This window comes from Erythrolamprus reginae, chromosome 6, assembly GCF_031021105.1.
Source record: "Erythrolamprus reginae isolate rEryReg1 chromosome 6, rEryReg1.hap1, whole genome shotgun sequence".
Taxonomy (NCBI): Eukaryota; Metazoa; Chordata; class Lepidosauria; order Squamata; family Dipsadidae; genus Erythrolamprus; species Erythrolamprus reginae.
The window spans coordinates 86561755-86578546 of NC_091955.1; the positions used below are offsets into that span (position 1 = coordinate 86561755).

General features: G+C 41.3%; 1 protein-coding gene across 2 annotated transcripts; it reads left to right on the forward strand.

The window, feature by feature from the left end:
- Positions 1 to 2254: 2254 nt before the first annotated feature.
- MGST1 (microsomal glutathione S-transferase 1) lies at positions 2255 to 16385 on the forward strand. 2 transcript variants are annotated; one of them, XM_070754308.1, is made up of 4 exons: positions 2255 to 2545; positions 8983 to 9122; positions 11011 to 11105; positions 13877 to 16385. In XM_070754308.1, exons 2-4 carry the CDS (start codon positions 8997 to 8999, stop codon positions 14124 to 14126), a joined length of 471 nt encoding a protein of 156 aa, XP_070610409.1. In that variant the 5' UTR covers positions 2255 to 2545; positions 8983 to 8996; the 3' UTR covers positions 14127 to 16385. The 2 variants fall into 2 exon arrangements, with proteins under 2 accessions (XP_070610409.1, XP_070610410.1); XM_070754309.1 differs by having other exon boundaries at positions 2259 to 2541.
- The last annotated feature ends 407 nt before the right edge of the window (positions 16386 to 16792 follow it).

Consider the following 16792-nt stretch of genomic DNA (forward strand, 5'->3'; position numbering starts at 1 on the left):
AAACTATATTCTGTATGTATCACATGTTTTTGCTGAATTTTTAAAATTAAGGGAGACTAGGATAGCACTATTTCGGCTTTGTTCTGGCCTCATCAGCTAGCCATACCCTTACTGGGATTTGATTGTTATATCTTTGTATACCACCAATATGTACTTGAAAAAACAATAACATTAAACAAACAAACAAACAAATAAATAATGTGATTGGACATACATGGAATTTGTCTTTGGTGCATATGCTCTCAGTGTACATTTAAAAAAAAGATAAATTCATCAAGAATCATAAGGTACAAGACCTAACCTTTCTACTAAATCTGCACTTCAATTCTACTAGTTTTTCTCATCATTCCTATCACCCATTTCCTCCCATGTTGACTGTATGACTGTAACTTGTTGCTTATATCCTAAGATTTTTATTAATATTGCTTCTTCATTGCTTATTTGACCCCTATGACAATCATTAAGTGTTGTACCACATGATTCTTGACAAATGTATATTTTATTTTATGTACGCTGAGAGCATATGCACCAAGACAAATTCCTTGTGTGTCCAATCACACTTGGCCAATAAAATTCTATTCTATTCTATTCTATTCTATTCTATTCTAATGATAGTCCGGGTACAAATAAGCAATCCAATCATATTAGGAACCAGTCAATATAAATTGTAAGGATGCAAGCCACAAAGTTCCAGTCCTACAGTCATTAGTGAGAGGAGAGAAGCGATGGGAAGATGAGAAGATTAATATTGGTGAATGCAGACTTAGGAAATAGTTTGACAGTGTTGTAGGAATGATTTGTTTAGCAGAGGGAAGGCAGGCGTTCGGGGAAAAACCTGGTCCTGTGCCTAGTTGTCCTGGTGCGCAGTGTAGTAGGAGTTAAAGCAGGTTGTGTCCAGGATGTGAAGGGGGTCTGTAAATATTTTCACAGCCCCCTTTTTGTCTCGTGCAGCATACAGGCCCTCAATCCATTCCTACTCCTGCACCATCCAAAGGGTTGAATCTCTACAGACATCCAAGCAGCTCCTTGAAAGGAAAAAAAAAATCAGAAAGAATCAGTTGACTCTTGAAAAAGCACCTTTGGGACCAACCATGACCTGCATGAGAATCCCCACAAACACAACTGGTTTAAGCAACTCTTTGCACAAAACCCCTACACCTTATTTATTTATTAAATTTGTATGCCGCCCATTCCCGAAGGACTCAGAGTGGCTTACAATAGAAACAATAATAACAGAGTTGGAAAGGACCTTGGAGGTCTTCTAGTCAAACCCCCTGCTTAGGCAGGAAACCCTACACTACTCTTCTTTAAAACTTCCAGTGTTGGAGCATTCACAATTTCTGAAGGCAAGCTGTTCCACTGATTAACCTTTCTGAGTGCCAGGAAATTTCTCCTTAGTTCTAAGTTGCTTCCCTCCTTGTTTAGTTTCTATCCATTGCTTCTTGTTCTATCCTCAGGTGCTTTGGAGAATAGGTTGATTCTTTCTATATAACAATGTAAACAATAGAGTCAATATAAAACCATCTAAAAACCTCCATACAGGCACACCAGACCATACATACCCAATCATCGTTTATAGAGCCGAAAATTAAGAATGTCAGTTGCTTAAACCAGCATAACTGAAGATAAACTGAGCCATGATCCCAAAGCTCCCTTGGCTGCATTCAGAAGTTGAGGGCGCTTCATCCCTGGAGTAGTTTTTAAGAAAGGGACCTAACAGCCGCTTGTCACAAATTGCTGGCGCAGGGGGATGGACTAGAAGACCTCCAAGGTCCCTTCGAAGTCTAGTCATCTAATCTAATCTAAACTAAACATAGAAGATTGATGACAGGAAAAGACCTTGTGGTCCATCTAGTCTGCTCTTATACTATTTCCTGTATTTTATCTTAGGATGGATCTATGTTTATCCCAGGCATGTTTAAATTCAGTTACTGTGGATTTACCAACCACATCTGCTGGAACTTTGTTCCAAGCGTCTACTACTCTTTCAGTAAAATATTTTTCCTCAGGTTGCTTCTGATCTTTCCAACAACCTCAGATTGTGTCCCCTTGTTCTTGTGTTCACTTTCCTATTTAAAACACTTCCCTCCTGAACCCTTTGACATGTTTTGATCATGTTCCCCCTTTCCCTTCTGTCCTCCAAACTATTGAGTTCATGAAGTCTTTCCCGATAAGTTTTATGCTTAAGACCTTCCACCATTTTTGTAGTCCGTCTTTGGACCCTTCATTAAAAATCCCTTCCCAGCTCTATTCTGATTAAGGAAGCAAGTTCCGCTGCAGGGCCTGGTGGGCGGGCGGCGAAAGAGGCAAAAGCCCCAGGCGGGGCCACGCGTGTTGCAAGCAGCTTGGCTTGAGAAAGCGCGAGCAAACCCTTGCACTTTGCACACTGCAAACAACCCAAAGCCCAGAGGGAGGAGCGAGTTTTTCCGCTTTGCCCGGGCTGAGCAAAAAGTGCGGTTTGGCGGGCGGGAAGGTTTTCCAGCAACCGACGGGTCGGCAGAAAGCAGAGGCGTGCAAAGGAGCAGAAGCAGCCCGGCGTAGGTCGGTAAGGCAGGACGTGATCTCTCTCTCTCTTTCTTCGGGTGCAGGGCTCGAGTGGATCCCTGGGTGGGCGGGCAGGCGTCTGAAGGCCGCGCGCCTGAAAAAAAAAGAGAGGCCCGTTTTGGGGGCAAGGCGCGCGGTTCCTTTTCGACCGCTGCGCCGCGAAGGCGAAGAAGCGCTTTTTGCAAAAGTTGCGGCCCGCTTGCTTAGCGCGAGTTCCTACAAGGGAGGGTGGTGTGTATGTGTGTGTGCGTGTGAGAGAGAGAGACAGTTGAGTGAAAACTGGACGGTTTTCCCCTTAAAAAAATCTCTCCTCACGCCTCCCGTTTGGGGCTGTGGAAAACCCGCTCAGTTGCACAGCATGGAGACGCGCGAGCAACGCTGGCGCTTTGCGGTTTCTGTAGGTCAGGGCTGAACCGGCAAGGCCTTGGCGAGCACCCGTGACACAACTCTGACCCGGGTGACCCAAGGTCCCCACGGATTTTGCTCGCAAACTTTTTACTAAGTCTGCACTTCTATTTCTGCTAGTTTTTTCTCATCATTCCTACCACCCATTTCCTCCCACTTAGGGCTGTGTGACTGTAACTTGTTGCTTGTATTCTTATGATTTTTATTAATATTGATTGTTTCTTCATTGCTTATTTGTATCCTATGACAATCATTAAGTGTTTTACCTCATGATTCTTGACATATGTATATTTTTCTTTTATGTACACTGAGAGCATATGCACCAAAGACAAATTCCTTGTGTGTTCAATCATACTTGGCCAATAAAGGATTCTATTCTATTCTATTCTATTCCTAATCCTATCCTATTCATATTAGGGGACCGTCATGGGTGCTGGGGAACAAACCTTGCCCTCACCATCAGGATGTGATCTACTCTCAGGGGTCATCAACTGGTGGCCTGTGAGAAAATTTTGGTGGTCCACAGGAATATTATTTGCATTCTTTATTGCACTAAATAGTATCTATCTTTGGTATTAGTGGTCCTGGGGTCCTACATTATGAATACTGTATAGTGATCCCTGAGGGCCAAACGGTTGGTGACTTTTGATCTAGAGGAAATAATTCTCTACCTTTGTTAAACAGCAATAGCACTTAGAGTTATATAGTGCTTTTACAGCCCTCTCTAAGCGGTTTACAGAATCAGCAAATTGCCCCCAACAATCGGGGTCCTCATTTGACCCACCTGCAAAGGATGGAAGGCTGAGTCAGCCTTGAGCTTTGAACTGGAGAGATTTGAACTGCTGAACTATAGCTAGCACTTAGCTGAAGTAGCCTGCAGTGCTGCACTCTAACCAGGGCACCCCCCCTGGCTCTGAGTTTTAGTTTTGCCCTCCTTCTAATGAATCCCTGCGGTTGATTCAGTTAGCAACCTGGTCATTAAGTGAGTTTGGCTTCCCTGTTGATTTTGTTTGGCTGAAGGTCACAAAAGGGGACATTGGCAAACAGCAACCGTCACAAATATGGAACCAGTTGCCAAGCATCTGGATCAGTGAAGGGTTGTGGCTCTTGCTGCTACTGATGTGCTTCCCGCAAAGCTCTGCAACCCCAGTCCGCGCCTGCATGCGTCCATGCAAGATTTTGCTTCTGCACATGCATGGATGTGCATGTGAGCAAGATTCCTACTATTTTTTTGCTTCTGCGCATGTGCAGAAGCAAAAAATCACCGAAATCATGCTCTCATGCGCATTTCCTCCCAAGGTTTTGCTTCCTGCACATGCCAGAAGCAAAATCTCGCTCGTGCGCTAGGGACACGTGCGCATAGCTCAATTTTCCTTCCCGGAGGTACAGCATGGCCTGTACAGGTAGGAACCCAATACTGGTCTGGATTTTGATCACATGATCACGGGGACACTGCAAAGATTGTAACTGAAAAAGTGGCCGTAATTCACATATTTCAGTGCCGCTATAACTTTTTAACAGTTGCAAAACAAACCATTGTAAGTTGAGGGCTATCTGAGAATGGAACTTCTGCATGCAAGCAACCAAGCTAAGGGAGAGCTGATCAAGGACTTCAGGACTCTGCTTAGCTCCTTGAAACCCTGATTTGTGGCATGGCTTCCATAGGGGAGGAAGAGAGGGTGGGTTGTGTGGTTTTTTTTTTCCAGAAGGTGCTGGCAGAAAATGAGGGTTTGCACCCTATTTCATCTCACTGGAGGATTGCACAAGTTGGCCATAGTTCAAAATCCAACTCAAGCTTAATTACTGGATAGTAAATCAAACCTGATATGATTGTGAAATGCAAGTGGCATTTGTACAGAGATTAAGCAATCAACTTACTTTGATTTAAAGCCAAAGGTAGTTTTTGCTTAGTGCTCTTGGAAAGCAGGCAGATTCCTCGCCCACCTGTCAAACCGCTTTTTTAAAAAGATTTGTTTTAAAAATTTTCATCATCTTTATATAAACATCCATACATATACCATAATATCAAAACATACGTAATTATACATTTCTGTCCAAAATTCCATAAACAAATATCCTAAATTTGCACCTCTTATATTTTTGTCTCCCATCTGTTTTCCTTCTATATTTCATACGACTCCCCTTCCTCTACCTCTTTTTCCTCTACCCTCTCTCCGTCTTCCTACTTCCCTCCTCTCTCTCCCCCTTCCTTTCTACTTCTTCTTCCTCCCTCTTATCTTTCCCTGAGTATCTCTAATCCATTTTATAGTTAACAGATGAGTAATTCATTGGTGCTACTCTTAAACTTCTGTCTTTTCCCTTATCCATATTTATATATATGGATATTCTCCATATTTATATATATGGATATTCTCCATATTTATATATATGGATATTCTCCATATGTAAACAAATTCTAATTTCATCACTACACTTCCATCTTTCAGTATACAATAACAAAGAAAAAAGAACCCCTAATTATATAAAATCTCTACAACAAAAAATCCAATTTATAAAGTATATAATCTTAAATAATGACATTTAAAAATGATAATTATACAGCTCTTACAACATTCCATCAATTTCAGTAATTCCCCCCCCCCTTCTATTGACTTTTTCCTTTTCATCCATTCTCTTTTGGTCCCTCAAAAATTCCACTTCTTGTAGGTTTTCCCCTTCCAACCCCTTCTCTTAACTTTTTGTTTTTCTTTCTTTTATTTTCTATGTAAATAGAAATAACTTCTTTTTCCCCCTCAAACTTAACTTTTCTTCCTTAACTTAAAAAAAATAGTCTCTTTAACTTTCAACAAGTCCAATTTTAAAGACATCCTCAAATTTGGGCTTTTAAACTTGTTCCTATAATTCTTGTCTACTTTTGAATGTTAAATTTCTTTGTCATTAAATCGCCCAAACACTCAGCTTTCAGAATCATCTTTCACAGCTGCTGGTCGAGAGTCTGGCTCCCTGAAGGGGTTTTCAAGCCCAACCAGATCACCAATTGGTGCCTCTCTTATTCAGTGCCCCTCCAGGGTGTATCTCACCTGGTTCCAATCCAGTTCCGGGTCTCCAAACAGCTGGGATTTGGGGTCTCCCGCAGAGTGCAGGATACACCCATAGTGTTGCGATGTTGACCATGCCCTCTCAAACTGCTTCAACCTCAATTGATGGTTCACATTGCCCTTGAGTGTAGAAATGGGTGGAGGGAGGTCAAGGTATTGGGAATTCATATTTGCACAAGTTGTTAGTTCACTTTTGACCCAAAGTGAGGTCCAGCTTCAACATGCAATCGAGATACAGATTTTGTCATCCTTGCAAATTCAATTGCAGCATCCGTTGAGCCAGGAATAGTGAGAGGATGAAGTAAAATATATTTTAAATTGTGTTATCTAATGTGAGGAGAAGAAAATAATTACAGGCCACAGTAGCTGGCTTTACATCACAGAAGAAGCTGACGAAATCACAAAGTGGTTTTGTGTAAAATAATTTTCTAGCCAAAAAGGGGAGGAGTAGCTTTCTGTCTGGTTATTGGATTGGTTCTTTGGGAAGTACATACCAAAAGGACGGTGCCAGGAACCACTAAAGCAGTGCCAAAAGCCCTTCCCTCCTTAAGAAATTAAAATCCCAAAGCAAAATCAACAGTTAAAAAAAGCAAAAAACCAAACCCTCACAACAGCCAAAAGCCATTAATGACTGTTACAGCGATTACAAAGCTTGACCATGAAGCAGATACTAAAAAAACCAGCTGAAAATAACTCACCAAGAACTCCTCTTTTCCTCTTCCCTGACAGGATTTAACCCCAGGATAGGAAAGACAAAGGCTTAGAATCAGGATTAACTCATTAAGGCAGGAAGACAGAATTCAGCGCAATCACTTTAATTAGCGGCACACACTAGAGCAAGCGTGGGCAATTAATTTTGCCATGGGGCTGCATGAGAAATTGGGATGGTTTTAGAGGGCCGGACTAATATAATTCTCTCAGTTCTACCCAATACTGTAAAGACCCAGACCCTGGCCTGACCTAAACACCCAGACCCACTCTACAGACCCCTAATTGCTTGCTTTATGGCAACACGGTATGCCACAGTAACTGCACTGGAGTGTTTGTATGGTTTCTGTGGTCGGCCGCTCTCGGTAGGAGGTCGGGGTCCGCTCCAGTGCGAGGATAAAAGAGCTCACCGCATCTGCCGGGACTCCTCCGGTTCCTGCTTTCCTCATGAGTTATCATATAGGGAAATCTAATATTGTTTGTTTGTTTGTTTGTCTGTCTATCTGTCTGTCTGGTCTGGTCTGTCGGTCGGTCGGTCGGTCGGTCGGTCGGTCGGTCTGGTCTGGTCTGGTCTGGTCTGTCTGTGTGTCTGTCTGTCTGTCTCTCTCTCTCTCCGTCCGTCCATCCATCCATCCATTGGATTTGTATGCCGCCCCTCTCCGCAGACTCGGGGCGGCTAACAACAGTGGCAAAAAACAGCATGTAAATTAAATTTAAATAATTAAAAACAATTATAAAAAACCATTATAATACAGTCATACAATCCAAACAGACCATACATAAAATGAAACAGCTGGGGGAATGACAGTTTCCCCAGGCCTGGCAACATAGGTGGGTTTTCAGAAGTTTGTGAAAGGCAAGAAGGGTGGGGGCAATCCTAATCTCTGGGGGGAATTGATTCCAGAGGGCCGGGGCCGCCACAGAGAAGGCTCTTCCCCTGGGTCCCACCAGACATTGTTTTGTCAACGGGACACCTCACATTCTGGACATAAATTGTTTCCGCTCCTACCCTTAAAACGATGCTATGGAGCATTGCACACCAGAACAATTAGACACAAGGTCATTTCCCCCCCGAACGCCATCACTCTGCTAAACAATTCCCTCACTCATCTCCTCCCACTTATGACTGTATGTCTGTAACTTCTTGCTTGTATCCTCATGCTTTATGTTAATATTAATTGTTTCCTGATTGCTTATTTCTATTCTGTGACAATCATTAACTGTTGTACCTCGTGATTCTTGACGACGAACCTATATTTTCTTTTATGTACACTGAGGGCATGTGCACCAAAGACAAATTCCTTGTGTGTCCAATCACACTTGGCCAATAAAGAATTCTATTCTCTTCTGTTCTGTTTAACTTGAGTTTGGCTTAAGTGAGATGAGGATCAAAAAGCAAATCTAAATTAGATGCCATTTAATTTTAGATAAGCAAAACTCATAGGCTATTTGTATGAGTGTTCAGTGATTTCCTATTCTTTTTCCATGCACATACAAAAAATTACTGCTTGTAGATACCCTTTCCGGTTCTGGCTAGTAATCCAAAATAAGTTCCCTTATATCTACCATGTGGCAGAAGTAGCAATGCAGATAAACCTTGTCTTTTATGGCTTTTTAGTTTAGGATGTTTTTACCAGAAACTTTACCTCCTTTTTCCAGCAAAATCACCCTCTAGTAAACAATGCTTAACCATCATGTTTGCTTAATGATAATAAAAGATAAAGTCTTACATTTATATGATAACAGAATAACAGGGGTCTTGGAGAGGGACAGGGTCAATGATGCCGGCGGCATGAAGTTCCCCTTCACCTGTGGGGGATCCCCGAATCTCTGCGGCCCGGGGATCCTAGCATGGAAACAATTGACTTTTTTTTTATGACGGTTGCAGTCTCCCAGGATCATGGAAAATCCCTTTTGTGACTTTCTGACAAGGAAAGTCAGTTAATAACCATGTTGCGAACTTAGCAATCCTAGTCGTTCACTTAGTAGCAGTGCCAAAAGGCCGTAAACTATGGCAAACCCCACTTAACAAATGTCTCACCTAGCCAAAGAAATGTTGGGCTCAATTATGGTTGTAAATCGAGGACAAGCTGTATCATTTCAAACAAATGGTTGCCCGATCTTTTCTTAAAAACCTCCAGATCAACTCAGTTTATGTCCGTAGTTTTAGGTTCACGTTGCATACACTGGAGAGCTACAACTTGAATGTACTACAGTACATGATGTTTAATTCTTTCTTTCACTTTGTGTTTCTGGTCTTTGGCAGAAAATTGTGCCAAGATGAAAAACATCCATGAAGTCCTGGATCTTGAAGTCACCATGGCATTTATAAGATATGCAGTCGTTGTTGTAGTGAAAATGATGCTCATGAGCGCCATCACGGGGTTCACCCGAATGAAGAAAAAGGTGAGAGACGGAAGGTTGGAGTTACAATGTATGGAGTGAGACGTGTTAGCGCGACACTTTGCAGGACCGTGATAAGCCAGGATTGATGGGAGTTGTGCTTACAAACCTATCTGAAACACTCCAGGTTAATCTATACAGTGATGGCTAAACCTTTTTGGCTTGCATGCCAAAAGGGTACTCGCGCACTAGTGTATACACACAAACACACACATGTCCTTCCCTTCACATGCACACAACCCACCCTGTGCTGCTCACACACGCACAGACGCACAGGCATTACTGAAGCCTCTGACTCCTGAAGCCTGGGAATGGCAAAAAATAGCCCAATGGGAAGTTCAGAAACGAACTTCCGGTTTGCCCGTTGGGCTGTTTTTTGCCACCAGGAGCCTTTCCTGAAGCCTGGCGAGAGCAAAAACGGCCAAAAAGAAGGCTGAAAAATGAGCTGACATAAGGCAATGCCTCATGTGCCCTCAAATACACATAGTAATAATAATAATAATAATAATAATAATAATAATAATAATAATAATAATTTATTAGATTTGTATGCTGCCCCTCTCTGAAGACTCGGGGCGGCTCACAACAGTAATAAAAAACAATATTATACATACCATAGGTTTACCATCACTAGACTAAACATCATATCTTTGAGTTTGTAATTTATTATGGACTAACATTAGGTTTTAATAAATTTTAATAAAACATATTTTATTAAAGCATCATTCAAAATAGTGCAGGTTCACCACCACAGTTGAATCATGATTCTCTGTGAGTGTAATATAAATGTAATAATATGAAAATAAGTTAAGAATAAGTTAAATCAAGCATCCATGGTAGATTCACTTCTATTGGCATCCTTGTTAAGTATGCTAATTATGGTAATGATAATAACCAAAGATCTGAAAAAGTATTAGGATGCAAAGGAATGGGTAGAATGTCAGTTCATTAGTTAAAAACTATAGCATTACTAAGAATAGTGCATATAGTGTGGATCATTGATTTCGCCATAGCAGGTGACAGCCGAACTGATTAAGAACAGCAAGAAAAACTTAGCCGATATCGGGATGTCAAAATCGAACTACAATGACTGGCATAAAGCAGTGGGTGGTCCCAGTGGTAATCGGCACACTGGGTGCTGTGCCAAAAGACCCCAGCTGGCATTTGAAAATAAAATCATGATCTGTCGGTTGCAAAAGGGGTGGCGCAGCAGGTAGAGTGCTGTACTGCATTGTAGATCTGTAGGTCAGTGGTTCAAATCTCATCACCAGCTCAAGGTTGACTCAGCCTTCCATCCTTCCGAGGTGGGTAAAATGAGGGCCCGGATTGTGGGGGCAATATGTTGGAGTCTTCGGAGAGGGGCTGCATACAAATCTAATAAATAATAATAATAATAATAATAATAATAATAATAATAATTAATAATAATAATTAATAATAATAATGTTGGTTCTGTTAAAAAGTGCTATTGCTAACATGTAAGCCGCCCTGAGTCTAAGGAGAAGGGCGGCATAAAAATCGAATGAATGAATGAATGAAATGAATGAATGAAATGAAATGAATGAAATGAATGAATGAATGGAATGAATGAAATGAATGGAATGAATGAAATGAATGAATCTGCGTGCATCATAAGAAAATACATTATACAGTCCTAGGCACTTGGGAAGTGTTCAATCTGTGATACTGTGATACAAAATCCAACATATCAATCTCGTTTGTTGTGTATTACTGGTTTTTGTGATTAAAGAAAAGAATGGGAATAGTACGGGTAGGAGTAAACCAGAGTGGCATTTCATTCAATACTGCAAAACTGATTCTAACCACTGTGCCACCACAGCCAACTCTGGCATGGTACCTTGTCACGTATTCTCATCTTCCTCCCAAATAGGCATTTGCTAATCCTGAAGATACATCATCGTTTGGAAAAGGAGAAAACGCGAAAAAGTTTCTAAGGACCGATCCTGATGTGGAACGTATACGCAGGTAATTCTGGAGCTTCTTACCAAGGATACACACACAAAGACAAAAAAAATACATGGGACGGTAGAGCATAAAAGGCTCTCGCCAAAGTGCCTGCACTTTATTTTCAGTCGCTGGCTTAGAAAAAAAATACTGGTAGCGCCGTCCCTCGCTCCATTAATATCTCTCTCGTTTCTTTGATGATCCTCTGTAGGGGTCAACAAAATGTTCCGTGACTATTTGCTTCCACACCCTACTGTCTCTCCTGGCTGGATTTATGATGGCCTGTGCTATTGCAGCATCTGAAGTTTGCATGTTTAATTCCCGCAGTTAATATGCCATCTAATTCACAGCAGAAATGGCCAGGAGCATGAATTGGCCATGCTATTCTTCCAGTGCTGATTTTTTGAATATAATTTGCTGCTTCCCCTTTTTGTAACAAACAAATGAATTGGAGGGAAGGATAAATTATCCCAAGGTTGATCCTGGGATTGTCTTGTTTTAACTCAGATAGAAAAAAAATGAAGCTCGTGTTTTTATTTGGATATATTTATGACCTCATGAATAGAGGGACCTTAATCTAAACAAAATAAATCAGCCATTTTTCTTTTGAAGATTAATGTGAGTTCAAGAACAGCTGTGACCAGTGGGGAAGTCCTATGATCAGGACTGTCTTTAGGCCAGGACTAGCAAATCTGGGCTGCAAAAACCAATGCCGCCACTAGATGGTAGCAGCAGCTCTTTGTGACCCCCTAATGGTCATTTGGAATGTTACAGCTCCTATTCAGTGACTCTGGCCCCTTGCCATTAAGGAAAAGTTATCTCCACAATTTTCCCAAGAGTTTGCAGAATGGACGTGTAGAATTTTGAACGGGGGTGAAAACCAGCAGATTTTGACAGGTTCTGGAGAAACAATAGTGGAAATTTTGAGTAGTTCAGAGAACCAGCAAGTATCACCTCTGGCTGGCCCCAGAATGGGGAGGGAATGGAGAGATTTTGCAGTATCCTTCGCCCAGGAGTTGGGAGGGAATGGAGAGATTTTACAGTATGCTTCCCCTGCCACGCCCACCAAGCCACGCCCACAGAACCAGTAGTAAAAAAAAAGGATTTCACCAGTGATGGGCTCCTACGGGTACAGTCAAGTATGCAGAACCGATAGAATTTTTTTTTCTTTATTTCCCTTCTGAGCTCTGGGTGTTTTTCCTATCACAATAAATGAGGTTGAATGTGTATAATTTCAAAGAGCTGTGTATGCATGCGTGGGAGTATAACACAAACAGTTTATATAGTAGATAATGTATTTTTGTGTGCCTGTGTGTAATATGTATGTACACATATGGCATATATACATAGAATTAAATAGTATATTTTGGATGTTCAGTAATAGTAAATAGAGAGGGAAATTGTATCTCTTTGAGGTGAGGACAGGCCAGGCACCCTAACCCTTGGCGTGAGTGACGTCAAGTTGGCCACCTTTATGCCAGTCACATGACCTTCAAGCCACCATTCCCTAGTCACATAATCAAGCCACTCCCATCTGGTCACGTGGCCGGCAAGCCACACCCACAAAATAAGCCACGCCCAGTGTGGTAGTAAAAGAAATTGCAACCCTTCACTGGATTCCACCACTGGTTGTGAACTACCATATCTTGAGCACGGGTTTTTCAAGATGTCTCTAAATTCAATGCTGAGGGACACCTTCAAGGGTTTGCAATGGAGCAGGCCTTGCAATCACAAACTGAGTTTGGTGCAATTGCCATGTTTCTCAGAATTCAAAGGGAGCATCTCCAGCTCAAGTCTGAAAGCTCAGAAGACTAGATCCAGATATGATCCTGCAACATTATCCTGGGACACATATTGGCCTTCATTCAAATCCGTAGAAATGGTGGTACATTTTAAGAGAAACCCTTCCACCTCTCACAATACTAGACAACACAGTATCAACAGTAGAGACCTTCAAATTTCTAGGTTCTATCAAATTTTAAGACCTAAAATGGTCACGTAACATCAAAAACATCATCAAAAAAGCATAACAAGGAATGTTCCTTCTGCGCCAGCTCAGGAAGCTCAAACTGCCCAAGGAGCTGCTGATACAGTTCTACAGAGGAATCATTGAGTCTCATCTGCACCTCTATAACTGTCTGGTTTGGTGCTGCAACCCAACAGGACCGACACAGACTTCAGAGGAAAATCAGAACTGCAGAAAAAACAATTGCTGCCAACCTGCCTTCCATTAAGGACCTGTATACTGCATGAGTCAAAAAGAGGGCGGGGAAAATATTTACTGACCCCTCACATCCTGGACACAAATTGTTTCAACTCCTATCCTCAAAATGTCGCTACAGAGCACTGCACACCAAGACAACTAGACACAAGAACAGTTTTTTCCCGAACGCCATCACTCTACTAAACAAATAATTCCCTCAACACTGTCAGACTTTCTACTAAATCTGCACTTCTATTCTACTAGTTTTTCTCATCATTCCTATCACCCATTTCCTCCCATGTTGACTGCACGACTGTAACTTGTTGCTTATATCCTAAGATTTTTATTAATATTGCTTCATTGCTTATTTGACCCCTATGACAATCATTAAGTGTTGTACCATATGATTCTTGACAAATGTATATTTTCTTTTATGTACGCTGAGAGCATATGCACCAAGACAAATTCCTTGTGTGTCCAATCACACTTGGCCAATAAAAAAATCTATTCTATTCTATTCATAAGGACATTTTGTTGGTATCAAATACGAGGAAGCCTCTAACGCTGTGAATCTCCTTTCTTTCCCTAGAACCCATCTCAACGACTTGGAGAACATTATTCCATTCCTCTTTGCGGGGTTCTTCTACTCTCTGAGTGGTGTGAACCTCTCTACTGCTTTGCTGCACTTCCGAATTTTTACTGGTTCTAGGATCTTCCACACCATTGCTTACCTGGTACCTCTTCCCCAGCCTTGTAGAGGTTTGGCTTGGATGGCTGGTTACTTGGTCACCTTTTCAATGATGTACAGGGTTATAATGACTGTGTTCACCGTGTCTTAGAAAAGAAAGTGAGCACTATTTTCAGCCTGTTGTACTTTGGGGAGTGCCTTATCCAAAAAAAATGGAAGAGAATGTATTTAGCTCTGAGTTGAACTATGGAGTCCATGGCACTTTCTGAACTTGTTTGGTTTTTTTTGCAAATGTTACATTATCCAACTACATAACATCATTGATGCTAACGAGTGTGGACTTTTCTCCCTGTGTTGCTTTCTGGTGGGAGTTTTCATCTTGGTCGTTCCTTGATTCGAGAAGCTATCAAGGACATATTAACATGACAAATAAATAAATCTGCCCAAATCAAGGAATTACCAAAGAGAAAAAGCACAACCCAACCAAAACTGGCAGGACAAACTACTGCATGTGAATGGAGCAAGCCCCACACTTGCTAGCATTGATAATGTTACCTAATTGGGTAATGAAACACTTGCAAACAACCAAGCTCAACAAGGACTCCGCCATTAATTCTTCCCCGGAGAAACTCCTTCATATCTGCTTCCCAACTTTCTAATGCTTCCTTGTGCCTCCTGGGATGTTGGGTCTTTCACCTGCCTTCTAGACCTCAGCTCTGGAACTCCTTTTGCCATTATATGCTGGAATCGTTTCTCCAGGGTCCCTGATAGTTCCTCTTAACGGAGCATCACTTAACGGTAATGCAAATACTTTATGTCCTATGCACAACCTCTGTTTGCATAAAAAGTCATGCATAAGGCAAAGGTTATATTATTTGTCTCATTCCTTCCTCTCCCTTAATAGGTGAGAAATTGAGTGTGAGTGATTAAATCTGAGGCCGTTATGTACACAAAACATTTGGCTTTCTCTCCAAAGTGTTGGCCTTTTTTTTCTTTCAAATTCACTAAAGCCGGTTGCCTCTTTATCCTCTGTTGTCTAATATTCATGTTTCCTATTTTTCGAACAAGGTTGCGAGCCACGACACACATGGGGGCAGTTTTCTTTGAAAGTTTCGAATGCAGAGACTGACAATAAACCAGGGTTTTCCAACTCAGGCCCATCCTGATAACTTGGGATCATTATCTGTGGTTCTGGCTTGGTAGTCACAACTGGTGTAGACCACATTTAGAGAATTGCAAGCTGGAGAAGACAAGTACAAAGAATGGTAGCCCTCTTTGCCCTTCCAGTTACATCAGTTTGATGGCTGTTGGCAAAAAACAACAACCCGAGGGCAAACTGGATCTGGTTTGATCCATTAAGTCAGAGGTCTTCCAACTTGGAAACTTTAAGACTTGTGGACAACTTGGACTTCAACTCCCATAATTCTGGGAATTGAAGTCCACAAGTCTTAAAGTTGCTGAGTTTGAGGACCCTTGCAGTAAATCTTTCTTGGATTTGCTTACAAAACTTTCTTATTTGTGTCAGTGTTAGGAGAGAAAGGACTTTCTAAGACCTGGAATTTTGCCTACAATAAATGATAGTAGAATCTCTTTCTGGGGTATTGGTTTTTCTAGGATTATTGTATTCCTTAGTTTCCAATTTTTGAGACACTGCATTAGTTCTGTGATAATGCAGAACATATAGGAAGCAAATATGGCTTACTCTATGGTCCATCTTGAGTAGTTGAGGTACGGTCTTCCAGATGGCCTTGGAATACAACTCTGATTAGCTGTGCTAACCAATGAATATTGGAAATTCAACAATATCCAGAAAGCCATACATTTTGGTAGGTCCTAGGAGTGTAGGTCTGGGAAGTTAACAGTGCCTTTGAAGCTCACAAAGCACGTCTTAGTTCCAACTCTTTAGCCCTGCTAGGTTCTCACTTTCATCCTGAGTTGAGTTCTTTGTTGGGCTCCTGAATAGTAAATTTGAGCCTATGGTTCTGAATAATACTTCCACCCCTTCTGAAGAGCCATGGATTCCCCACCCCTGTTTTATGTTTTTGGGTGCCCAAAGGCCAGAGCCTAGAATCTCTAAACCAATTCACAGATTTTGCACAGAGAGGATGAGCTTTGAATGTTTCACCGGATTTGACGTTCCTCGTGTTCTATCAGCATTCCAAATACTTCGGTTAAATTGAAGCCGGTTTCTGTTCTCATTTGTTTGTTAAGATTTGAACCTTGTGAGCAAACTTCCTTTATTCCTCCTTTTCTCCTTCACATGTTGTCTTAAGCTCACGCAAGCTTTACATTTTTTAATGTGCGCTGTGCTATCTTTTGAGAGCATATGAATAGTAATTTTCTACATATGCTATTTTGGTATGTATCTTTTTGAAGCGTAAATAATAAAGACAACAGCAGGAAAAAAAAACTTGGGATTTTTGTGGCTGTTTCTTTTTTTCCCCTCCTCCTTGACTACAGTCAGCAAATAAGATGTCACAAAGAATCAGGGACTCAGAGCATCAAGTCCTTTGAAGAATATTTACCTTCATAATAAGGTACTGCAAGCAATGCCAGTCCTCGTTGCAAAATAGACTTTGATACAAATAGGTGTTTTTAACCAAGTGCTGGAATAAATGGAGTAAAACTGGGAATGAAATTTCTCTTAGTCTAATGTAACCTATACAAAAGAGAACATTTTTATGTGGCCTTGCTGTGTCTTAGCAGCTCTTGTTGTTTATATTTCTTATAAAACAGAAAAGGCAATTGTATCCTTCACATGTATATACTAAAAGAATCATACATGACCATAATATACTGCTCAAAAAAAATAGAGGG

Excerpts from the sequence above, each read along its gene's own strand:
- MGST1 (XM_070754308.1), top strand. The coding sequence starts at position 8,997 with ATGAAAAACATCCATGAAGTCCTGGATCTTGAAGTCACCATGGCATTT. Across the intron at positions 9,123-11,010 it reads TCACCCGAATGAAGAAAAAG|GCATTTGCTAATCCTGAAGA; the intron begins GTGAGAGACGGA and ends CCTCCCAAATAG. Across the intron at positions 11,106-13,876 it reads GATGTGGAACGTATACGCAG|AACCCATCTCAACGACTTGG; the intron begins GTAATTCTGGAG and ends TTCTTTCCCTAG.